Raw genomic sequence first — 24,266 nt, forward strand, 5'->3', positions numbered from 1 at the left:
TGCAGCCTGTCTGCTGGCCCAAAGTGATGGTGGCTGAGTCTGCAGGTCTGGGATCTTGCCCAAAAGCCCCTCTACCCACCCCAAACGTCAGGCCACCTATTTCCCTGTCTTCACCTGCCCCACCCTCTGTCCTCAACCCCCATCCCACCCTGCTCTTCCCCAAAGATACTGACAAGGCCCTTTTGTAACAATAAAGTTTAATCACAATTATAAAAATGTGGCGTTGGGTTCGCGCTATTAACATATGTACAGTCCAGCCCAACAGGAAGGGCCCGCCCCCCACCATCCGGGCCTGGCGAAGCCGGAGCTTCCAGACACCAGGGTGGGAGGGTGACCCACAGGGTCTGGCAGGAACAAAAGACGAGGCAGGGTTCCAGGCACAGAGTCCCCAGGACTGGGGGCGCAGGGCCCCCCTCCAGGGGGAGAACATGGCCACTGCCCCTAGAGACCCCTAAACTGGGGAGGGGTGCACGCAGGGCACAGAGGGGAAGTCCCCACTAACACAAAGCAAGGGGGCTATGCAGCCCCCCCCAAGAACAGGATCTGTACAGGCCGGCACCCCAGGTTTCCACAGGAAACAGCTGCTGGCAGCTACAAAACATTTACAGCTTCTTCTCCGCAAAGAAAAAAAATCGGGGTGGGTGGGCAGGGGCAAGAAGGGAAGCGGAAGTTGCCTCAAGGGGCTGAGGCTCCCTCGCTAGGCTCGGGGCCCAACCCCACATTTGGAGATGCGGCATGTGGGCCCTGCTGAGCCCACTAAGGCTGGGTGGGCTGGGGGCTCAGGGCACCAAGGGGAATAAATAGGGGTGGGGGCACCAGTCCTGCCCCACCTCAGTTGAGGGAGCCACGGCAGCTCTCGGTGCCACACAGACAAGGGATCTTGTTGTCCTCCAGCGGGAACTTGTAGTCATAGGTGATCTCCTCATCCACGCCGATGGGCTGCTTGGAGTAGATCACGATCTTCTTCTGGGACTCGATGGTGATCACCTTGGCATAGCAGTTGGGCTACAGGAAGAGGGCAGCGTGAGTCACGCCGCCCCCTCGGCCCCTGCCCCGTCTGCTCCCCCCCAGTCCGGCCCCCTGCGCACCGTGCAGCAGTGGTTGATGAACCTCGCCAGGTTGCCACACTTGGTGGCGTCGATGATGGTGTCATGGTCCACCCGGAACAGGTAGCTGCTGCCAATGCCCTCTTGAACGTAGCGCTTCTCCCGCATGTCGGCCACCATCTAACAGAGGACAGGGTGCGATGCTCAGGGGGCTTCCCCTCAGCTTCCTGCCGGGCTAGGCCTGACCCCACCAGCCCCTGTGATGGGGGGCCCGGAGTCTCCCAGCTGCCACCCTGGGAGCCTCGCTGGCCTGTCCTGGATCCACAGCTCTCCCTCTGGCACCTGCTACCCCAAGGCGCTGACTCCTGACTTTGCTTCCAGGACCCCCACCTCCCAATACCTTTGTCTGCCGTTATGACAAAGTCACCCACAGGACCCCAGGGAAGTCTGCACTGGCCACTGGGCAGGAGAAGCAGTCACTGTCTCCTCCTGGAGTGTCTGCCTGGCCCATGGGACAGCCCGTGGAGACTGGGTCGGTTCCTGAGATGACAGTGGCCGTTTCACGGACTGAATCCTACTCATCCCTTCTCCCAGGACCCTCTCTCCAAAACAGGCGCCCACGGCTGCTGCTGTCCACGCCAGGGCCCACATTCTTGGGTAGAGGGAGGACCTCATTTCCCAGCAAACAGGACGATAAACCCTCTGCACACTCCCCTTGGGTGAACTCGCTCTCTTCCAGGGCTTCAACTGCCAGCTAAGTGGTGGGAACGCCTCCCAAACTTCCATCTCCAGCCAAATCCACCTCAGTGGAACTGCTGGGCGACACCCAGTAGATGTCCCCCGGTCACTGCAACTTCACATGTCCTGACAGGAGCTCATCTTGACCACACATCCGCTCCTCCTCGCTCCCTATCCCACTGGCAGCCCTACCTACTCCCAGCCGCTAAAGGCAGCTCCGAGAAACCATCTCGCCTTGGTCCTCGCCCTCATTCCCCAGAACCAACTCGTTGCCTGGTCCTGCCAGCTACCTTGGACCCACAGACTCCTGCTACCTTGGACCCACTGCCTAGTCCAAGCCACCCCCGCCTTCGGCTAGGATCTCTGCAACAGCCCCACCCCGCCGTCTCAGCCTCCAGTTCTCTCTGCACGCTGCAGTCAGATGGAACTTAGTAACTTCCAAAGTCCTCTCCTGCTTAACGCTTCGCAGCCACTTTTCTCCTCTCACCATTGGTCCAAACTCATTAACGTGGCTCCCAAACTCTGCGGCGTCCGGCCTCCACCGGCCCCTACCAGCCTCACGTTGCTGCCACTGGCCCTAGTTTTTCCAAGTGGCCATACTGACCTCCTTGCCCTAAGACCATCCTGCATCCAGGTCTTTGCATGTGCCGTCCTACAGTGGAGAGCACCCTCCCCCTCACCCGGGCCTGGGAGTTGCTCAGCATCCTTCAGCCCCTGGTTTAAACATCACTGTGCTCCCACCTCCCCTGCCTCCCTGAACACTGCCTTTCGTATCAACCCAACACCACCCTTATGTTTCTTGCTGGATCATTAACATCTAGTTTACTAGTACCCATTACTAGTTGTTGAAGGAAGGAAGAGAAAAAAAAGAAAAGCAGGTTTCACTGGCTAAGTCTCAGAGCCAGGAGGAACCCCGAGGGCCGGGTGGTTCTCATGTTGGCATCCCAGGCTGCCGTCAGGTCAGGCAGGGGCTGGGCGTGGGGCCTCACCTGGCGGATGTTCTGACCCACGTATTCGATGACCATCTCGTCAGCTGCGATGGGTTCCATGGCAAAGAGCCCCCACTCATGGATCCGGCTCCGGCCGAATCGGAGCTTCTTCTTCCGAAACTAGAGGGCGGAAGGCAGACTGTGCTGCTGGACGTCCCCCTCAACCTAGCTGCTGCTTGCCTCTCCTCAGACCTCGGGGCAGGAGGGTGTTCTGGCCACTCGCCGCCGGCCCACCCCTAGGGGGCTCCACAACGCTGTCTTCCAGTGGCGCCCCTTCCCTCCTCAGTCCCCACTCCTCACCTTGAGCTGGTTTAACTTCAGCAGGTCACTGTCCATGATGGCAGAGGTGCCGATGGCGCTCAGGAGCCGCCGCTGCTCAGAACGGCGCTCCGAAAGCACACGGTTAGTCCCCTGTGAGGTGCAGGCCAGGGAGGAGGTAAGTGGCAGGAGAACTAATGGGAAGAAGATGCCGCCAGTGGGCAGGTACCAGGGCAGAGCCTCACCTGAGTGTCCGCTCCTTCCAGTTGCCGGGCCGAGACGGGGCACACGTCCAGGTACCTGTCCTTCTCCTTCTTGCTGATGGGGTAGTAGCCCTCGCTGCGGGCCGAGCCTGTCTGGTGCTCGCGGGGCCCATCCTGGGGCCGCCGCTTGCGTTTCGGAGTGCTCAGGTTGGTGAGTGCAGGGTGTTAAGGAAGAGAACGGGGTCCTCACCAGCCAGATCCCTGGGGCTCCGCTCCTCTCTCCCCCGCAGTCCCAGCCCAAGGAAAGGGCGACTGACCTTAGCTGGAGGTCCTGAGCATACTCAGTGTGAGGACAGAGAGATGGAGAGAAATAAGTCTTAGACCCCACCTTTCCTGCCACAAAATCTCTGGGAGGCAGAAAAGAGGCACAAAACAGAGAGCAATGGTGGCTTGGTAGCCAGGGGAGAAATAAATACCCAAGCTGAACATGGCAGAGAACTGGACAGGGAAGGAGGCCAATGCAGACCCTAGGAACGATCTCAGGAGGACAGTGCCTGGCTGAGCGACCGCAGGGAAGCCCCCCCGCCCCCCCGGGCCTGCCTCCCTGTCCTGAGAAGGCCAGCCTCCGGGGCTCAGGATATTGGTGTGATGGACCCAGTGGGTGTCGTTAAGCCAATCAGCCCCACTAGTCTGCTGCAGCAGCCGCTCGTATGTGAGCCGCAGGTAGCCCATGTCCTCCAAGTCCAGGCCCGAGTTCCAAATGTCATACAGGATGGTCATCTGCTCAAACTCGCTGCGGGGCTCGAAGGTGGGGGGGGGCGGGGGCGGGGGCGGTGGGGGCGGCCGCCGGCGCCGGGTGTGGGAGCGGAGGCTGCGCCGCCGGGTGGCCCCCTCGCCGTCGCTGCTGCTGCTGCTGCTGCTCTCCGATGACTCCGACTCCTCTTCCTCCTCCTCCTCCCCATCCTCTTGCTGCTGCTGCTGCTGCTTTGGCTCCTCTGCCTCAGCCACCACCACCTCAGGGGCCTCCAGGACCTCGTCTGCCGGGGAGCTGAAGAGGGCTGCAGGGGCAGGAACTGGCTCCAGGGGCCGAGGGGCCGGCGTGGAGGGTGGCGGCTTGACAGCCAGGGCGTAGTTGTGCTCCAGGAGGATGTGGCTGAGCAGGGGGCCCGGGCGGTCCACCTCGTCCAATGTCTCTGTGGCCTCTGAGTCGTCGCCAGTGGGCAGGGCGGGCAGCCCGCGTCGGGCTGGGGTCAGAGCCAGGTCGGCCAGCACGGCCAGGTCCACTTCTGTCCCTGGCTCAGCCTCCTCTTCCTCGGTGGAGCGGCATCGGCCTCCAGCCCGGCTCCGGCCTCCTCGGGACACCTCCTCAGGCCAGCTCTTGACCAGAGACGCGTGGTCCAGGGGCAGGTTGCGAATGGTCCGCTCCACGGCCCGGGGGACTTTGCGGGAGGCGGGGCCGGGAGACTTGACCTGCGGTGGGGCAGTGGGGGGAGGCTCTGGGGCCGGCACCTCCTCCACCGCAGAGAAGGAGACGGTTTTCCGGCGTTTCTTGGGTGGGGGCAGGAGGGGGATGGGAGAGGAGGGGCGCTCTTCGGGGCCGGGGGCAGGGGCCGGGGGTCCAGCCGGTGGCTCTGGGGTTGGCTGGGGCACACTGGGGGGCGGTTCCTCCGTGAAACCTGGGGAGGGAAGCACACGGGAAAAGGAGAGGGTCAGCTTCTCGGCCGAACGTCATCACAGATTCGCTACCGGCAAGAACCTGGCCAGCCTCCCTGGGGAGTCCACACCCCAGCTGCCCTCACTCCTCAGCTCCCTACAGACACTCCTGCCCTCACAGAACTTCTAGTTCGATGGAGACAATCACATGAAACACATGTGCAGCCCGATCTCTGAAGGGCGGGGGTAGGGGCTCAAAGGAAACAAACACTTGGACTCTAGTCTTTTTACCAAGCCTGGCGGTGACAGGACCACATCCAACAACTAGACACAGAGATCAGACGACCTTTTGTCAGCTGCATTTTATAACCAGGATGTAGTTGTCCAGATCTGAATTAAAGCATCCATTATTTTGACTACAAACAATATTCTTTGTTCAGTGAGGTGAAAAAGATACAATGTTAAGAAACTGAATCTTTTCATTAAACTATTTTATAAAATTGCACTGTGGACCTGCCCAAGTGAGAAACGGGTCAGGAAGTCTCCCCTCAAGAAGCTGAGGGTGGGACTTCCCTGGTGGCGCAGTGGATAAGAATCTGCCTGCCACTGCAGGGGTCATGGGTTCAATCCCTGGTCCAGCAAGATCTCACATGCTGCGGAGCAGCTAAGCCCGTGTGCCACAAAGACTGAGCCTGCACTCTAGAGCTCACGAGCCACAACTACTGAGCCTGCGAGCCACAACTACTGAGCCCGCGTGACGCAAGTAGTGAAGCCTGCACACCTAGAGCCCGTGCTCTGCAACAAGAGAAGCCACCGCAATGAGAAGCCCGCGCACCGCAATGAAGAGTAGCCTCTGCTCACCGCAACTAGAGAAAGCCTGGGAGCAGCAACGAAGACCCAACACAGCCAAAAATAAATAAATAAATAAAAAGAAGCTGAGGGTGAAGCTGAGGTCCCAAGGATGAGGAGCAGGCAGTGCTGTCTCTCCCCAGCTAATAGGGATGGGGAGCAAATCCTCCCTCTGTGGACACCCCCAGGCCTGCTGCTGAGTGCTGGGGTCTGAACATTGCTCAAGGCATGCATAGCCCTTTCCCCAGGGCCCAACCCTGTCCTGCAGACCTGACCCATCCCCATGACCGGTCCACAGCCTTGCCCTCTCATCCTAGGTTTTAGCCAGTCAAACAGGCATGGCCTTTCAGGCCCCCGGCCCTTTGCTCTCATGGTTCCCTTTGTTCACATGGTTCCCTTTGTTCACATGGTTCCCTTTGTTCACATGGTTCCCTTTGTTCACATGGTTCCCTTTGTTCACATGGTTCCCTTTGTTCGGAATGCCTCTCTCCTCTTGCCCATCCAGAAAGCCCACACGCAGATTTTGGACCCAGCTCAATGACACCACCTTTGTAAAGACTTCCCCAGTTTCCTCAGACATTGGTAACATCTTCCTCTCAGAACCAGAAGGCTGGTGGTTCTCAACTGCCATCTTCAAATTGGCTGCAGCGGATTAACAGCTAGAATTTTGTGCCAAGCACCAATCTAAGCCTTTCACATACAGTTAGTACTCACTTAATTCTCATAATGATGCTATGAGGTAAGTACTATTATTAATGCCTTCTTACAGATACGGAAGTCAAGACAGAGAGAGGCTGATAACCTGCCCAAAGTCACCCAGCTAGCAAGTGACAGAACAAGACCTGCATCCCAGGGCAGCCTGGGTTGAGATCGGGGTCTTACCCACTGCCCTGCGCTGCTTTGGACCTCCTAGCCTGGGACTCAGCGGCTACAGGTCTGGCCCTACCACCCACAGAGCTAAAGGGCAGCCAGCACCAGGCCTGGCCTGAGCAGGCAGTGATCAACATGTGTCCACTGCCTCAACCGACACACCCTCAGCCTCCTGTCTCCCGAGGGTCTGGACACCCTTGGGCTCTCAGCCAGGAGTAACCCACGCTCTGAAGCTAGTGAGGTCCCAGGTGCTGGTCCCCGGTCCCCCAGGTCCTAGGAGTCCTCTCACATCCTCTCCTCTCCAGCGCTTTGGGGCGGACCTCTCCTCTGATCCATCCTCCCAACCTAGCCCACTGGGCCCTCTGGAAGCCTGGGCCTTGAGAACAAATTCCACCCCGCCACCCCCGACTCAGCTTCTTCCCACAGACTTCCCTTTTGCTCCCCGTCCTGAAGGAAAGCTGGCAGGGCCTTTCATCATTTAGGGAGGCAATTTTCAGGTTACCTGCCCAGTCTACACAACTCCCAGAAGCCACTGTTTCTACGGCATGACCTACCCCACTCCCTCCCTGTCCCCCGGCCATCATTAACTGATGGCTAAATGACCCAAGCCAGCCCAGCCAGAAACTTCCCTAAGGATAAGGTTCTAAGATAGAAGGCGGTGGGACTTCCTGGTGGTCCAGTGGGTAAGACTCCACACTCCCAATGCAGGGGGCCGGGGTTCGAACCCTGGTCGGGGAACTAGATCCCACATGCATGCCGCAACTAAGAGTCCACATGCTGCAACTAAGAAGCCCTCATGCCACAACTAAGACCGCATGCCGCAAGTAAAAGATCCCGCATGCTGCAATGAAGATCCCACGTGCCACAACTAAGACCCGGTGCAGCCAAAATAAATAAATAAATAAAAATAAATCATAAAAAAAAAAAAGACAGGAGGGAGTCTGTCTGTGGGGGCAGACCTCCTCTGATGGAATGGAGAAGGAAGACCATTTGCAGGAGAGAGGGATGAACCAGAGGGGAAGACAGAAGAAGAGCAAGTCCTAAAGGTGTCCAGGCCCCTGTCCCTGGGATCTACCAGACAAGCCCTCTCCTAGGCTCCTGCCATTGGGCCACACAGGCCTCTATCCAGTTGTGTCCTTGGTAGCTCGGTTTTCCCTACCATTCTCTAAAAGCCAAGGGACCGGCCTTAATTTTCCTCTCCTCTCCCACCTCTGCCATCTACCTAAGGGACTCTGATAGCCCACCTGTTTGCCAGATTCTCACATTCACTCATCCTCAGCTACCCTCCACCAGTCACACACCCGACCCTGTCACCCCCTCCACGTTGGACGGTGACACTCTGACCACAGTTCCCCAGGTCCTTTCAGTTCACCCCACTGTACCTGTTCAATTTCCCATCCTCTATCGCCCCGCCCTCTAGCCCACCACCCTCCCCCTAAATTAACTTCATTCTGGGTTGTGCCCAGACCACAGCGGCCCTTGCTTTGTCCTCTCCTTTCGAGCTACTTTCCGCAGCCTTCCACCACTTCCACCCTGTAGACCCCTAACCCGGAATCCACCCAACCACCTGCCTTCTCTCCTCCCTCACCCCAACCCCCGGCCTCAGCAGGGCTTCTGAGTTGCTGGCGATCCTAGTCAGCTTTCATCCTCACTCCCCACCCTCCTCATACTCCAGGCTTCTACTCCACTCATGCCCCCTCATGCTCAGAAATGTCCTGCCTTCCTACTGAAGAGAGGAAAAGGAGGCCTTCGACTGAAACCCCACAATTCCCTGCTTCCCCATTTACGGAGAGATCTGCATCCGACCTAGAGGGTCCATCCCCCCTAGGTGTGCTGCTCCAGCAAGGATTCCTCTCTCTCCTGGTCCATCCACCAGCTCCCTCGTCCCTTCAGTGTATGAACACACTCCAGTCTCACGTACTTTGAAAAGCTAACCCTCCACCAACCCTGCATTTTCTTGCTGTCTCTCCAATTCCAGTTGGGTAACCTTGAACAACTCACTAAGCCTCAAATTCCTCATCTGTAAAATGGGAGTAGCAGAGATGTTGTGAGGAGTAAATGAGAAAGTGAAATTTGCAACTTTGCAACGTGCTAGGGCTGGCACATGGGATCCCGCACATGGGATCTACTCAATTAACGTTAACTAATATCATTAAGTACCACCCCTCAACTGTCTTCTTTCGCAAGCGTAGCTTACCCTTCCAAAAGACTGGTTATCTATCACCTGCCCTCCCTCCTTAACACCCCCTAACTTGAGCCATGCTACTGAAATTGATAAGGTCACCAGTGACTTCCTAACTGACAAATCCAACAGATGCTTTTCCTTTTGTGGCCTTCCAATACAGGCCACTCCCTCCTTTTGAAAACCCGAGCTCCCTGGTTTCCTTCCACCTCTCTGATCACTCCTTTCCAGCCTCCTCTGGCTCCACTCTGCCCCCCTATCTCTTGTAAGACAATTAAGGCTCTGGCCCCCTTCTCTCATTCCATACATCCTTCCAAGGTATACACAAGTGTATTCACACCCATACTTTCAAATACCTATCGCATTTCCAGCCTACTGTTTTCTAGAGCTTCAATCTTTTTTTTTTTTAACTTTTTATATTGGAATATAGTTGATTAACAGTGTTGTGGTAGTTTCAGGTGTAGAGCTTCAGATCTATTGATCCAACAGCCCACTGACTGTTTCTACTTGGAGGCCCCAGAGGGACACGAAACTTAACCCCAATTAAATGCATCAGCCTTCTTCCTAATTCTGGTTCTCGAGTTTCCTTTCCTGGTAAGTAGTTTAACCAAGTGGTTCTATGTCCTAAATTTCTCTGAAACCCTCATCCCCACTTCCACTCCCTGCACCTCACTGTAACCACCCTGGCTTTGGTTCAGGCCCTTCGCTTACCTGCATCCTTTCAAATCGTCTCATGAGCTGCCCCACCTCCCTCCTTACCTCTTCCACATCCCTCCCCCTCCTGCGAGAATGATCTTTCTGAAATGCAAATCTGATCACATCCCACTTTTTCTTCCTACCCTGAAAATGAAAGAGTACTGAGATTGCTGTCCCCTCTTCTGCCACCGACGGACTTCGGAGAGACTGAGGGGCGTCTTAGGATTAAGCAGAACCTCGACTCCTTCTCTCACGGGTTCTGGGCCAGAACAGAACGCCTCAGTGCTAGGAGGTCTTCCTGTGCTCACTGCCTATCTCAGACCATGGATTCTCAATAATGTTCGAGAGAGATCTCTGGAAGGCCACATGCATCTTTGAAGGATAACTTGAAAACTGAGTTAATTTCACCATAAGAGCAACCTACTCCAAGTTACCACCACTGCTTGCCTTACTTCCTGCAAGAGCCTCTTAATCTCCCTGCACAAACTCTGGCCCCTCTCCAAGTTTTCTCTGCACTGCATCTTTTCAAAACACAAATACAACCACGTCAGTCCTCTGATGGCATTCCACTGCCCTCAAGATAAAGCCCAAATTCCTAGTGTGGCCTGCTCATTTTGCATGATCCAGCCCTTGCTAATCTCTCCAGTTTAGGCCACCCCAGCTCCCCCTCACCCTCAGCTCTCCAGAAGATGACCTTTCTTTTTTGTCTCCCAACATGCCACTTACTCTGCCTTGGGGCCTTTGCACATGCTAATCACACCCTCCCGCCTGCTTTGGCTTGATTTCAGCCCAATGGTGCTTCCGCGGAGAAGACTTCCTCACAGATATGCTCAGGTTCTCAGAGTACCCTGTACTTTTCTGTCATGGCTCTTACAGTTTGTAGTCACAGATTTTCTTAAGTAAAGGTTAAACTGTCTCTCCCTATAGACCGTGAGCATCATGACAGTGAAAACAGTGCCTGTTGTGCGTACCATCACATCCCTTGCACCCACTGTAAGGATTCAATAAATAAGTATCTATTGCCTGAAGGAACAGTTCACTCAGCAAGATACATTACGCGTGTGATATAAAATAACAATTGAATGTACAAATCCACAAAGGAAAGCAAAGACAGAATTAAGTTCTGAGTTTATGTTGTTAATAGTTATTATCTATCCAATTTGACCATTTAATCAGGTATATACTACACATTAAGGAAGACGCTTAAGAAAAACTGGTAGGAGAAATTTACTAAGTTGGGAATTCTCTCTTTAACTTATTTGGGAAAAGATCATTCTGTTTTACTTTAGTAGCCAAACACCCTGGTCTAACTCTGAAAACTGTTTATGGCAGTGCAGTTTGAGTGTGTTTAGGACATAAATGTCTCCAAGAGAGGAGTGACAGGAGATAGTGACTTCCATCCAATTCTGTATGTTTTCCAACAAAGTCACACACTTGCATACAATTAATAAACGTCAACCACACTGTTCCCATGAAGACAGACACACACATACACAAAGACTACAACAACAGTTCCATACCACCTACCTGCAGGTCTTGCTGGAGACTTCTGTTCGGGGAGAGGTGTGACTGGGGAGTCTGCAACTCTTTCTGGCTCAGGCTCCTCCGCAGGTGCTGGCAGGGGCACGGGGACATCTCTGGGGGGTGATGGTGCTGAGGGTATGGCTGCTGGCTGCTCCTCTTCCTCTTCTTCTTCAGAGGAGGACTCAGATGATGAGGAGGACGATGAGGAAGAAGATGAAGAAGACGAAGAAGATGAGGAGCTGGATGAGCTGCTGCTCTCAGAGTCCGATGTGCTATCATTCTCACCATCTGAGTCAGCATACAGAGAACATTTGGAGGACGAATCGCTTTCGTCGTCCTCGCCTGGAAATCCAGAAGGGGGAATCAGGCGAGGTGAGAAGACCCCTCACTTGGTCAAGCCGTGGGTTCATTCACTGACTCACTACTAGGGATGTGTTAGGCTCTGTGCTAGGTGCTGGGGATTCCTACCCTCAAGGAGTTGGAGAAGCACCCAATCTGTCCACAGTGTGATAAACTTCAGTATGAAGGGCTAGTGGAACAGGCAAAGGGAAGCCCTGGATTCTGCCTGGTTGATCAAGTCAGGGAAGGCATCCCTGTGAAGGAGATGCTGAAGTCAAGAAGGACAAGAAGGAGTCCGCCCAGCAGACGCGGGGGCTGAGTCGGGACGTCAAAGGTAAGAGAAGATGGTGCCCTTGGAGACTGGCAAGCAGCCTGCCCTAACCACCAAAGGTTTTCCCAAAGTGGGTCTTATAGACACTGCCTGGACAACAGACTCTGAAAAAGGATTCCAGGGTAAAATAAGCTTAGAAAATGTTATATGGTCTATGCCTCTGGGAGTGGTAATACGTTGGAAGGGCTCTAAGAAATTAAGAATTTCAGAGTCTTGGAGGAACATAATCGAATAGGGGTCTGGAGAATGGCAGGATAAAGCTGAACAGATAAACAGGAGCTAGATCACAAATGGCCTAAAGCATCAGGCTGAGAAGTCACCTGTGGAAGACACGGAGCCAGGAAGAGACTTAATGGGGGAGAGTAAAGGGTCAGGTGTGCATTTTAGGAAAGATTCCATCAGCAGGCTAGAAAATGGATTGAAATGAGAGGGATGGAAACAGAAATGGGGAAAACAGTCAAAACTGCTGCACAGGCTTCCCAGGTGGTGCAGTGGTTGAGAATCCACCTGCCAATGCAGGGGGCACCGGTTCGAGCCCTGGTCCGGGAAGATCCCACATGCCATGGAGCAACTAAGCCCGTGCGCCACAACTACTAAGCCTGTGTTCTAGAGCCCACAAGCCACAACTACTGGAGCCCACGTGCCACAACTACTGAAGCCCGCACGCCTAGAGCCCATGCTCTGCAACAAGAGAAGCCACCACATGAGAAACCCGCTCACCACAACCAGAGAAAGCCCGCGCGCAGCAACGAAGAGCCAACACAGACATAAATAAATAAATTAATTAATTAATTAAACAAACAAACAAACAAAAGAAAACTGCTGCAGACTCTGAGTGAGAAAGGCAAGAGAGCAGGAACAAGGGAGGTGACAAATTCAAGAAACACTGAAGCGGTAAAACGGACAGAAATTGGTGACCAAGTGGATGTGTAGGGGTCTGCACCCCTCACTCTTAGCAGATGACCTCGCCCTCTGCTTTCCTGAGCAAGAGGCTCTCAGATCACCGTTCTCATAATTCTGGCCTCTGCTGAAATGGCGCCTCTTGGAGGCATCCCTTCACCATCAGATGTAAAACAGTCCACCTTTCCCCTGTTCCCTGACCCTGTCACTCCCTACCCCGTTACGCTTGTTCATCTTCTTCAAGCAAGTATCTCTACTTGAGGTGCTACTATTTGTCCACTTGTATGTCAATCCCCGCCTCCCCCCCCTCAACCAATCACAAGCTCCAATAAGGCAGGGACCACATGTGTCTTGGTCGTTGATATTTCCCTAACACCTAGAACGGTGCCTGGCACATGGGAAGGGCTCGATATCTATTTCCGAGCAAAGGAATAAAAGAGAGACTGAACCGTGTACTCAAGCCTCAATAAATGTGGAGGAACAGACAGGTGTTCCAACTGAAAAACAGAGCTGTGTCTGGTGCCAGCAGCTGCAGCAAGGGGAAGAAGGAGGCACAGCTCGGTGGCCGGGCCTTAACGGAAGAGCAGTGCCCAAAGGGGCAAAGGCACAGTGGGGCAGCAGAATGCAGCCCCCTTATCTTGAGAAAATAAACGGGCTGTACTGGGTTGTCTTCAGGGGACAGCATGTTTCAGAGGTAAGCAGGAGGGAGTGTTCTGGGTATTGTTTACAGTGGGCCAAAGGTTCCAAAGGATGGGGCTAAAAGGCAGTTGTTTTGGGGGAAGGCAAAGATGGCCAATCAATCCAGCAGGCAGGTTACATGGGCTCGGAAAGGGCTGGACAGGTGGCTGAGTCCCTGCTTCCCCAGAATTTGACTGTACTCTGTGCAGGCTTACCGTCTGATGCCTCTGTCTCCTTCTTTGCAGCATCCATGGCTTCTTCACGCTCTTCATCGTCCTCATCTTCCTCCTCGTCCTCCTCATCCTTAAGGAAAGGGACAAAGGGGAATTAACAGAAGAAGGACAACTGGTCCTCCAGGAAGCACAGCTACCAGGGCTCCAGCCCAGAGAGAAGCTGGCTATGGCGGCAGGAACTCAGGACGTAGGCTCCTGGCAGGGACCGGGTGCCTCAGCTCCTCACCTTCTCTGAGGAGGACTCCTGGGATGCCTCCTCCCCCTCGCTGTCCAGAGCAAAGGACTTGCGGTGCTTGCCCTGGGTCTTGCTTCGCTCTTCATCTCGTTTTGGGGGCTTGGTCCCCGGACGTCCTGGCTCTCCAACCTCCTTCTCTCGCTCAGCGTCTAGGCCCAAATGAGTAGTGCAGTTTACCATCAGCAAGAGTAGCCCAAAAAAATAAATATTAAAATTAAAATTAAAAAAAAAAAAAAAAAAGAGTAGCCGTATCCTGTGAAAGGAGCTCTGCACACACCATCACTGACCTTTCTCACAGTCCCACAACACAGACCTCATTTTACAGACAAGAAGTTGAAGCTCAGCAGAGAAACAAAAAAACTGCACATTTTACTTCACATTTTATACAGTTTTAAACACACTGCACCCATTTTATCTTTCATCTTGTTCTGTGATGGGTGGAAGAGGGAGGTGATTTTGTTATGTCTGGTCCAAGAAAATAGTACTAAGGCCAACGGGTCTCCAGAGAAGCAGATCAGACTCAATAAGGAAGTTTTCCGCCACAGAAGCTGTCAACCTACAGCTCAGACTTAGACAAACTGGTGGGAAGGGTGTAAGAGTGCTTACGCGTTAGATAGTAACCTTGGGTAGAAAACCCGTGTTAACCTCATGATTATTCATAACTCTCTTACGGGGAAAAAGTGAAACACAGAAAACTTACGTCAGCATACCAGAAATAAAAACCACAGCTAAAATCCAGGGATAACCCTACCTGAAGCTTCTCACATCTCAAAGAACTGCTTTACTGTAACCTGTTCCGAATCTTCACTTGGCTCCTTGCCCTCAAGACACCTTCACCCCTTCATCCCTGCCTCCTGCTTTCCTATCAGAATCGAAGCAGCCTTTTTCCTCCTTTCTGCTTCCCCTGACCTCCCACTCACCATCTTCATCTTCCTCGGCTGGAGTAGAAGGCCGGGGCCTCTTTTCCTCACTGGCCTCTGAAATTTCCGAAGGCTCTTTTCGCTTTACCTGGGAGATGAAAAGAGATGGTGCCCTTTAAAACCCAAACACTCACGGTTCCCAAGCACCCTTACTCCAAGGAAGGGAAGCCCCCCTTAACCCCCTCTCCCCACGCAACTAGGCAAGATCACAATCCTGGGTACCTTGAAAGAAGGCAGCCGCAGGGCTCCTCGCAGTCCTGACCCAAAGGCGAAGGCTTCGATGCCGGCGGTACCCCCACTCTTGGCCCAGTCTACCAGGGACAGCAGGCCTGGCTCTTTGAGCTTTGTCTTCTCTTTATCCTCCTCCTTGGCTTGCTGTTTAGCTGCATTCTGGAATGGCTGCAGGCAGTAGGGGGACCGAGCTCCAGAACCCAGGCGCTCCCTCCTGCCTCAGAACTACTCCCAGGCCCCGGGAATACAGAAATGCATCTACTCACTTCTCCATCTGACACACATCTATGCCACACCTCCCTCGCACCAGCCCCTGTACAGGCATTTTCTCGAAAGTCCGCTCATTCAGTCCATCAATCTTATGAAGCTGCTACTATTATTCCCACGCTACAAATGGAGACCCTGCAGATTGATGCCCAGAGAGATTTAAGGGCTTCGTCCACCACAAGGAAGCAGTGGATCCAAGAGAAAGCTCTTCTGACTCTCAGACTCCTGCTTCTTCTACTGTTCTGTGTGCCCCCCAACTCCCCTGAGCCCAGCTGTGCATGCCACCGAATGCCCACAGTCTCTCTCTCCACTTGCCCCAATCACCTCTCTTCTCTATTCTGAGCTGTGTAGCCTGAAGAAGCCGGAGATCTATTCCCTCCAGTGGAGCCCCAGGTCTCCCCAGTCCCAGGCACTGGCCCTCACCTTGGCCTTCTCTTCCTTGCTCTCCCACCACTGGTCAAAGGCTCCAAAGGCCACATTCTCCACCATCTTGCGGTTGAGGTCTCGCTGCATGATGCTCTTCATCTCTTGGACTAGGGTGGCCAGCACACGGCCCACGGTGCCTGCCGATGGCAGGGCCTTGCCCTCTGCCAGCTCTGCATCCTCCCTGGGAGGCAGCCGGGCCTCTTCTCCTGAGACTGACGAGGAGGGCAGGGGCTCGGCTGCCATGGGCAAAGGCAGCTGGTAGGCCTCCCGGGAGTATGCCCCTCGGCCTTCTTGCCCTTGTGTGTACAGAGCATATGGTAGGCCATAGGCTGCCTCTTGTGGGGGCGGGAATGGGAGGAAGGCCTCCCCAAAAGCCCCACCAGGGGGACCAGCTGAGGCAGTGGTCAATCCTTTGCCCTGCCGCAGTTGGTGGAGCCGAGTTAACATCTGGGTCTGCATCTGGAAGGACATGGGCATCCCTCCCCACTGAGCCCCAAGTCGATCCATGAGCTCTAAGGAGTTCACAAAGTCATAGATGTGGGGGGGTGGCGGAGGAGGTGGGGGGTACTCAGGGGGCGGTGGCCCATCAGGTCGGGGTGGGAGGAGATAGGCAGGCTGGTGGGGAGGGTAAGCAAGCGGAAGGGAAGCCAGGTACGGAGGGGGAGGGGGAGGAGGGGGGGGAGGAGGGGGAGGTTGCTGGGGGGGTGTTGGGGCCGGAGGGGGTGAGCCGCCCCTGTCATCGTCGGAGATTTCCATGTCCTCTCCAGAAGAGCATGGAGAAGCCTGTAGGGGTGCAGAGGACGGTCACAGAAAGCTACTGCCTGTTCCTTGGGCTTTTCCTCAAATCTCTGTTCTCTTGCCGAGTTCCCTTCCTTCTCCCAACTCTGCCTCCTGGATCCCAGGGACTTCCCCTGGCTGACCCCAACCCAACCTCACCTGGTTCTGTCCGTTGGCTTTGGGTGACTCCCGGGTAGCTCCTGGTTCCCCACTCCCTGTAGGTGCCACATCCTCAAAATTCGCCGGGGCTGGAGGGGGCGTGCAGGGCCCGTGACCTGACCCAGAAGGAACCTCGCTCCCTGTGTCCCTAGCCCCAGGGCCCGTGGTGCTGTTCTCTTCCTCTTCCTCGGTGTCAGAAGCCAGGAAAGAAAACTTGGAACGCTGCTCCTTCAACAACATCTCAATGCGGGAATCCAGGCTGCTGTGCTGAGCGAAGGGCACACTCTCATTGGTGGTCTCTGGGGCCGGAGAGCCGGAACGGGCAGGTGAGGCTGGGCGGGGGGAGGTCCGAGCTTCTTCCCTCTCAGGGCTGGGCCCCCCACCACCCCCGCCTCCACCAGGTTCTGGAGGCTCTGGGGGTGGAGCTTCTGAGGCAGGGGGCCGGTAGTCCTGGTCAGCAGGCCGGTTGGGCTCAGGGGGCAAGTAGGAGGTGTAGGAAGGTGGGAAGCGCTCAGCTGTATTTTCAGCAAAAGGTGCCCCAGGGGGCTCCTCCCGAGTTGCCCGGCGGGGTGGGTAGGAAGCATGGCGTTGGTAGCGATTCCAGCTTTCATAATATGCTGGGTAGTTTGAGTCAGAACCACGAAAATGAGAGGATGAGGAAGAAGAGGACGATGAAGAGGACGAGGCCAACGAGGAGGAAGAGGAGGAGGATGCGGCGGTGGCCGCAGTGGTGGCGGAGACGGCTGCAGAGGTGGTCGTGGGGGCTGAAGACGCAGAGAAATGGCGGCGGGAGAAGGAATCTTGGTAGCTGTTCTCTGACCGCCGGGGCTTGAAAGAGGCTGAAGTGGTGCTGGAGAAAGCGTGCAGAGGGGTTAGCTGGGTTCAGCTCCGCATGCCCCAACCCCGCTGCCCCGCTGTCAGTACCCAAAACCCCTCTATGCTGCCCCCAAAGGAAGATCTACATACTACTAAGTTCCTAGCTAGAGAGTAAATTCCCTGAGGACAGGGATTTGTTGGCTGGATCCAGAGAAACTAAGACAAATTACTCCCAACCCCCTTAGAGACTCTAGGTTTCTTCTTCCCAGTGGCAGCTCCCAGAATCTGGGGGTCCCAGAGGGTGTTTCCGCTGTACCTGCTGGAGTAGGCAGAATCCTGAGAGTAGGGGGTGCTGCCCCGAGACGTGTAGGGGGTTCCTTGGGAGGACTGTGGGGTGAACTGGCCGAAGGAAGATGGGGTGTCTTGTCGGCTGCTGGAGAAGCTCGTGTCCTGGGAGCAGGGGGTGCCATTGCCAGGAGTGCCCACCACAGCAGTGCCTGCTGGGAAGGCAGCTGTGTCGGAGGAGGAGCGGCGGCGGGATTCAGTCTGGAGGGAGAGAGTGGAGCAGGGAGAAAGGAAAAGAGATCAAGCACTGTTTGACCATATGCCCTTCACCAAACCAAGAACCCCAATTCCCTGCTTTTTGAAAAAAGCTAGGCCTCTTTTCCTTGGCTCTTCCTATACTTAACAATGAAGTCCAGAACCTCGCAAAGGCTGCTTCTGGCATCTAAGCACCGGGCCCATGTGGCTAGGGCTAAAGCAACCACAAGCTTCTCACCGTCTCAGTGGCTGCACCAGAGCCTTGGAACTTCTCACTGAGGGCCTTGCCCCCAGTAGGCACCGTCTGAGGGGTGTAGGAGCCATTGACTATCAGTTCATAGTACTTCATTCGTTGTTGTCCTGGAGGGAGGAAAATGGGAACCAACAGAGTCAGATGGAGGAGACAACTCCTTTCTGATTTCATGTCCCCACACTTCTTTCTTGGGCCTCAAGCTTCCTAAGATTTCTTGGAGTCTTGGGTTTAGGGCTTTCAGTTCTTCTACCTCATCTCTACCTAATAACTACTACAGACAACGTATTGGGTGATATTTCACAGTTTACAAAAATACTTCTAACGTGCGTTACTATGTTGGATGACCACCAGGAGAGAGGAGCATCCGTACCCCTATTTTAATTTATAGGCTTAAAGAAAACTAACCTGCACAAGGTGGTAAAACTAGAATTCAAACCCAGTCGTCTGATGCTACATCCCACCATCCTCTTCATCTTATAAACTAAAGTTGCTGAAGGCAGCCCACTGTTGTGTTTTATTTGCCCCACACAATCACTGAAACTATTGGCAAGGACAAGGGAGGAATGCAACGTTTAAAACCCAGGAGATTTCACACAAGAACCTAGATTTCTGGCTTTAAGAAGAACTATCTATGTTAGTCCTCATTCCCACTTACAAACTGGCTAATGCCAACTAACAGCTGCCTCCTTCCGATGCCACTAGACAGTATGCCACGGTCCCCACCCCTCCCGAAGCCAAGACTGCTTCACTCACCTATACAGGTCCCTAATTCTCAATCCAAAATTTCAAAACCTCGTGTTTTTAGAATTTGGTGTCAAAACCTGGTATCAGGCTATTTACTATAGTTCTTATTCATCCTACCTAGTGTGACTCTTCATAAGTTTTCTTGCAAATACAGTCATACACTAGACTAAAGGGTGCTGCCCCAACCCTGCCAAAGACAATACACAAAAAACCGTATCTGGGGACTTCTTTGGTGGTCCAGTGGTTAAGACTCCACGCTCCCAGTGCAGGGGGCCCGGGTTCGATCCGTGGTCAGGGAACTAGATCCCGCATGCTGCAACTAAGAGCCCGCCATGCCGCAACTAAAGATCCCGCATGCTGCAAGGAAGATCCCACGTGCTGTAACTAAGACCCGGCAGCAGCCAAAATAAATAAGTAAATAAGTAAATAAATAAATAAATGTTAAAAGAACAAAACAAAACAAAACAAAACCCGTATCTGTACCATAAACTCTCTGTAAAATTCTGATATCAGAAACACACCTGGCCCAAAGGTTTCAGATGAGAAATCATGAACCTGATCACCTGCCTGGCCCCAATAGGCATTTGCGTGTACCATCTCTGCCAGAGCCCAACCGTGGGCAGCAGGCGATGGAGAACTCACCTTTGATGTCGAGCTGGGCATGGATGATGTTGCCCATGACGGAGGTAAGGTGGAGGTTTTTGACTGTTTCCTTGGCTCCCCGAGTGCTGGTGAAGAGCACACGGGCTAGGCCCAGGTGCTTGCGAGTACGGGGGTGAAGAAGGATCTCTACCTCTTCCACCTCACCATACTTTCGGCACATGTCCTTCAGGAAGGTCTCCCGCACGTTGTCATTCAGTCTTGCAAAAGTCACTTCTTTCAGTGGGATCTGTCCGATGTAGAATTCATCCAGCTGTGGAAAGGACAGTAGTTACGTCCAGGGTCTCAATACTGACCACTGCTCCTTTGCCCTTTGGGAAATTTTAGCGAGATCCATGAGGCCAAGAGAGATAAAACTGGGAAACTACGAGGCAAGGGAATGGGGAAGGGGGTCCCAACAAGGGATACATCAGTCTTGACCCCTCTCTTCCCTGAATTCTTCTCACCACAGAATAATGACAAGAACCAGGAAAAGAAACGCACAAACTGAAAACTAAACCTCCATGGAAAAAACTAGTTATACGGAAATAATTCACCAGTTCAGCTCTTACTAAGTCATTACCAAGGACTGGTCACTAGGAATACAAAGATGTGAAAAAAAGAGATTCCTATTCAGAAGAGTAGACAAGACAGACACACACAATCGCAACATGACAAAACAAGTGTCAGCAAAGGTGGAGACAGGGTGTTTGGGAGCCCAGAGAAGGAAACCTTTGTTCAGATTGGAGGCAGGAAAGAATTCATAAAGATGGTGTCATTCAAACTGGGCTTTTCCGATAAACTGGAGTTCACCAAAACGACAGGACCTGTAAGGCAGAAAACTATAAAATAACATGGCATTGCCTAGAAACTGCAAAGTGCGCGGCAGGACAGAACACAGGCATGCAGGAGATGAGGCTTGGTCAGATGAATAATCATACACACCAATGCACAAAAAACGTGGACTTGGCAGCAAAAGTAAAATAAAAGAACAGGTCTTCCCTGGTGGCGCAGTGGTTGAGAGTCCGCCTGCCGATGCAGGGGACACGGGTTCGTGCCCCGGTCCGGGAAGACCCCACATGCCACACAGCGGCTGGGCCCGTGAGCCGTGGCCGCTGAGCCTGCGCGTCCGGAGCCTGTGCTCCGCAACGGGAGAGGCCACGACAGTGAGAGGCCCACATACCGCAAAATAAATAAATAAATAAATAAATAAAAATAAAAGAACAGTAAAACCAGAGACAAATGACAGCAATAAAATGGAGAGGAGAACGGAGGCGAGGAAGCCAGGGGAAATAAATACAAGTCTGTATTAAAGGAGTGGCAACAGAGATAGAAAAATTAAGGTAAAAAGAGACGTGTTTAGAAAAAAGAGTCAGCACGACTTGGTGACACATTAAGGACAGAAGAATCATAGGATGACTCCCAGGTTTCTAGCTTGCGCAGCTGAGTAGATAGTGTTGCCATTCATCAATAAAAGGAAAATATAAAGAAGAGTAGGACTAAAGGGATGAAGATAATTGTTTTACATCTCTTGAGCTTGAGGTTTCTATGGGGCCTCCAGATGGAGCTGTCCCTCCACCAAGCGTATAAGTCTGGGGTTCAAGAGACTGATCTTGGCTCAGATCAGAGGTTTGGAAGTCATCAACATTTCAGTAATAGTCAAAGTTGTGGGTGGGAAAGAGATTGTCCAGGACAAGTGTACAAAGTGAAAAAAGAAGAATGAGAGAATCCCACAAGTGACTTATTTAAAAAAGAAGAAGAAGAAAGAATTAGCGAAGGAGACTAAGAACCACCAGTTTCCTAGGACCAGTGCTCCAAGGCCTGATGAGTCTCCTGCCTGGACAGGGACATGGGAATCCTCTGAGGAAACGAGACGGAGGAGGGGCGAGGAACAGAGGACTCCAGGGGTGGAGTCCCTGGTGTTGTCACTCCGCTTAACTGAGAAACTGGGGCGACACACAGGGCACTGTTTTGCTATGTGCTGTCTAGAAGTACACAGTGATAGGTGCAGCAGCTAGACCTGTCTTCATCCTTCAAAAAATTAACACCCCTGCTTGAGACACCTCACCTGTATCTTTCTAGAAAATAAACACACCTCCTGCCCAGAACAACTCAGTCTCACAGTCTCAGAGATTATTAGATCTGGCTGTGATCCTTTCATCGGAAAACCCCCTTTTATTACGCTACACTAAGACTGGACTACCAGGATGGATCCTCCACACCTCCAAGGGCCACCACACCAGGGGACTAGCAGACACATACCTTAAACTTAGGGACTGGGAGGGAAAAGTCTCTGTTTTTGGACCTGACGTGGCAACGGGGGTCTTGGAGGTCTTCCACTGGTATATACTTTGAGTCCTAGGAAGAAAAGCAGAAACAGAAAGACAGCTCAAGGTGAAATCAGTGTTGAGCTCTAGAGCCCATTTGGAGACCCATATGCAAAAGAGCTGGGTGCTGGCTGCCCACTTTAAAGAAGGCAGGCTATGGGTATGGGAGTTCTAGGTGCTGAACAGAGGCAACAGAGAACGGGGCTTGAGTTCCCTAGATGGTAAGGAAAAGCCTGGGGCACTCACGTTGACACTGAAGTGGATTCCATCGTATCGGTACACCTTTTGAGAAGGCCTGCGCAGGGCAGGGTCCAAGGCAGGATCGACGATGAGCTTGTAGTTCCTCCACTGGAAGCTCGGGGCCTTCTGCCCATCTCCCCCACCTTCCTGATCCATCTTTGCTCATTTACACTGTCAGGAAAGAGGAATACGCAAGGGGGCTCAGGACTTAGGCCTGCCTTCCTTGCTGTCCCTCACAGACTAGCCCCGACTCCAGGTACCCCCATCACCCCAGTTTCCACACCTCACCATGACCCGAGGCTCCCCCAGATTTTCTCCCAAGTACCTTCTTTCACCACAACACCCCATTCTCTCTCCACCTCCCAACTCTCTCCTCAAGGCCCCAGGCCCATCTCGCGCCCCCTTACCTTCCCGCTCTCCCTAGCGCGCGCCCCACTTGGCCTCGGCACAAGACCCCTCCCCCGCCCCCTGGCAGGCCCCGCCCCCTCCCGCCTCCTCACCGGCCAGCGGCCCAGGCCAAGCCCGGCTCCGGCTCCCACACACCGGCTCGCGTCCCCGCGCCCCGATCCTCTGGCCAAGAGGTGGCACCTTTTCGGGGCGTTGGAAACACCGCGAGACCGAGCTCGAGACCCGGCTTCGGCCCCGAATCTGGGCGGGGGGTGGGGGGAACGCGCGCCGCTGCTCTCTCCTCCCGCCCCGGCGCGTTCTGCCCCCCCACCTCCGCGCACGCGCGGCGCGGCCCCACTCACCCGCTCGTGGCGAGCGGCTCCCCCTCCCCCCACCCCGCGCGGCACCTCAGCGGCGCGAGGCGGTGGCGGCGGCGGCGACAGCGCGAGACCCGGCCCCGCAGCGGTGGCGGTGGCGGCGCCCCCCCACCACCACCTCCCCGGCGCGCGCACCAAACACCACCGCCACCTGCGCGAGGCCCAGCGGGCACAGCTTCTGTATTCGCACTTTCGCCACGGGCGCCGCCGGGAGACCCACGGGGCCGAAGATAGCGGCTTCGCCTCGGCCGGCGCGCTGTAAGGCTCAAGAGTTGCGGCCCAGGGAGCCTGGAGATTGGCCGCATCCCCCGGAGAGTGGGCTTCACCACGGCTATCCAGCTGCTCTGGCCTGGGGTCCTTGACGAATCGGCGAAGACGAAAGCAGCGACTAATCCCTGAGGATAAGGGGGCGGGGCGGAGAGGAGGAGGCCAGCCAGAGCTGGGGAGATTTGAGTGGCGAGTTGAACAGGCGCAGATTCGTCAGGCGGGCGGGGCGAATCAGTAGACAGGATGCGCGCTCCTTTGCTCCTCTAACCTGCCGCTTCCTCACGCGGCCAAAGGTCTGAGAGGCTGCAGATTTGCCACAAGTCCTGGCCTCAGCTGTTGCCTCCCTTTAACCGCCTCGGTGGAGTCAAGAAAATAATGCCGGGTTAGCCAAGCCCTGTTGGCAGATTGGGCCACTTTTCCTGGATCTTCCTTACTAGCATAACTCAGAGGACTGCTCAGTTCTGACCTGGGAGAAATGGCTACAGAGTCCGATGAGGATTTTCAGCCGAGTATAGAGAGGCCCGAATAATTCTGAGGAGGAGCCGGCCTAGCGAATCTGCGAATTCCTTCGTGGGCGGGGCCAGGGCGCCGCGCGCAGAGGGCGTGGTCAGCGTGTGGAGCCGGGCGTCGCGGGGGCGCTTCCTGTAGGACCCTCCGAAACCGGGGTGGGCTGGGAGCGGCGCCCGGGAGGTGGAAAAATACTACCAACAACGGTGACTCAGGCTGTTTGGCGCCGCACGTAATGCAGGGAGCGTTTAACTCCCGTTATCCTCCTTGGGCCTCTAGCTGTTTAAGATGCCCATTTGACAGATGGGGATACTGAGGCCTTCAGAAGGTGCCGCATTTTGCCCGTACTGGCCCCCCCTTAGTGATTACATCTTAGTCTGTCTTAAAGTTATGTAATAAGGCCGGTGGGCCCTAAAGGACCTTGAACCGGTCCTGTAAGAAACGATAAACTAGGTCGCACTTGAACTTGGGTGGGTTGGTCGATTCCCCGGGCGTCATGGTCCCAGTGCCCGCCGTTTTCAGCTGTGCAACCCTCTGCCCCCCGCCCCCCGCCCCCCTTCGCTTACGCAGTCCCGCCGCTCGAGGGCAGCACCAGCCCGGGCTTAAACTTCGGACCCTGGGGCTGAGGTCGCCCTGATTCTGGGCACCGTTTTTCTTAGGCTTGT

At 54.4% G+C, this 24,266-nt stretch overlaps 1 protein-coding gene across 6 annotated transcripts; it reads right to left on the minus strand.

The window, feature by feature from the left end:
* Positions 1-180: 180 nt before the first annotated feature.
* On the minus strand, positions 181-24,074 carry SETD1A (SET domain containing 1A, histone lysine methyltransferase). Of its 6 annotated transcripts, none has more exons than XM_022588243.3 (19): positions 22,979-24,074; positions 22,070-22,234; positions 21,759-21,854; positions 19,500-19,770; positions 18,099-18,220; positions 17,637-17,866; positions 16,505-17,354; positions 15,566-16,351; positions 14,867-15,043; positions 14,645-14,732; positions 13,716-13,873; positions 13,472-13,559; positions 11,012-11,350; positions 3,876-4,910; positions 3,277-3,449; positions 3,074-3,184; positions 2,774-2,893; positions 1,089-1,226; positions 181-1,005 (listed from the first exon to the last, which is right to left on the minus strand). In XM_022588243.3, exons 2-19 carry the CDS (start codon positions 22,217-22,219, stop codon positions 832-834), a joined length of 5,106 nt encoding a protein of 1,701 aa, XP_022443951.1. In that variant the 5' UTR covers positions 22,220-22,234; positions 22,979-24,074; the 3' UTR covers positions 181-831. The 6 variants fall into 6 exon arrangements, with proteins under 6 accessions (XP_022443951.1, XP_022443953.1, XP_022443952.1 ...); XM_022588245.3 differs by lacking the exon at positions 22,979-24,074 and adding an exon at positions 22,813-22,923; XM_022588244.3 differs by lacking the exon at positions 22,979-24,074 and adding an exon at positions 22,564-22,721.
* Positions 24,075-24,266: the final 192 nt, after the last annotated feature.

This window comes from Delphinapterus leucas, chromosome 15 (assembly GCF_059928025.1).
Source record: "Delphinapterus leucas isolate spDelLeu-1000000601 "Yukka" chromosome 15, BTC_Dleu_Yukka2, whole genome shotgun sequence".
Taxonomy (NCBI): Eukaryota; Metazoa; Chordata; class Mammalia; order Artiodactyla; family Monodontidae; genus Delphinapterus; species Delphinapterus leucas.

What these genes read in the sequence shown, in the direction of transcription:
- SETD1A (XM_022588243.3), bottom strand. Translation starts at nt 22,219, where the DNA reads ATGGATCAGGAAGGTGGGGGAGATGGGCAGAAGGCCCCGAGCTTCCAG. An exon ending in AAGCCAACGGACAGAACCAG is followed by an intron (nt 16,352 to 16,504) that starts GTGAGGTTGGGT and finishes GCACCCCTACAG; the next exon opens with GCTTCTCCATGCTCTTCTGG. An exon ending in AGCCGAGGAAGATGAAGATG is followed by an intron (nt 13,874 to 14,644) that starts GTGAGTGGGAGG and finishes ATTTGGGCCTAG; the next exon opens with ACGCTGAGCGAGAGAAGGAG.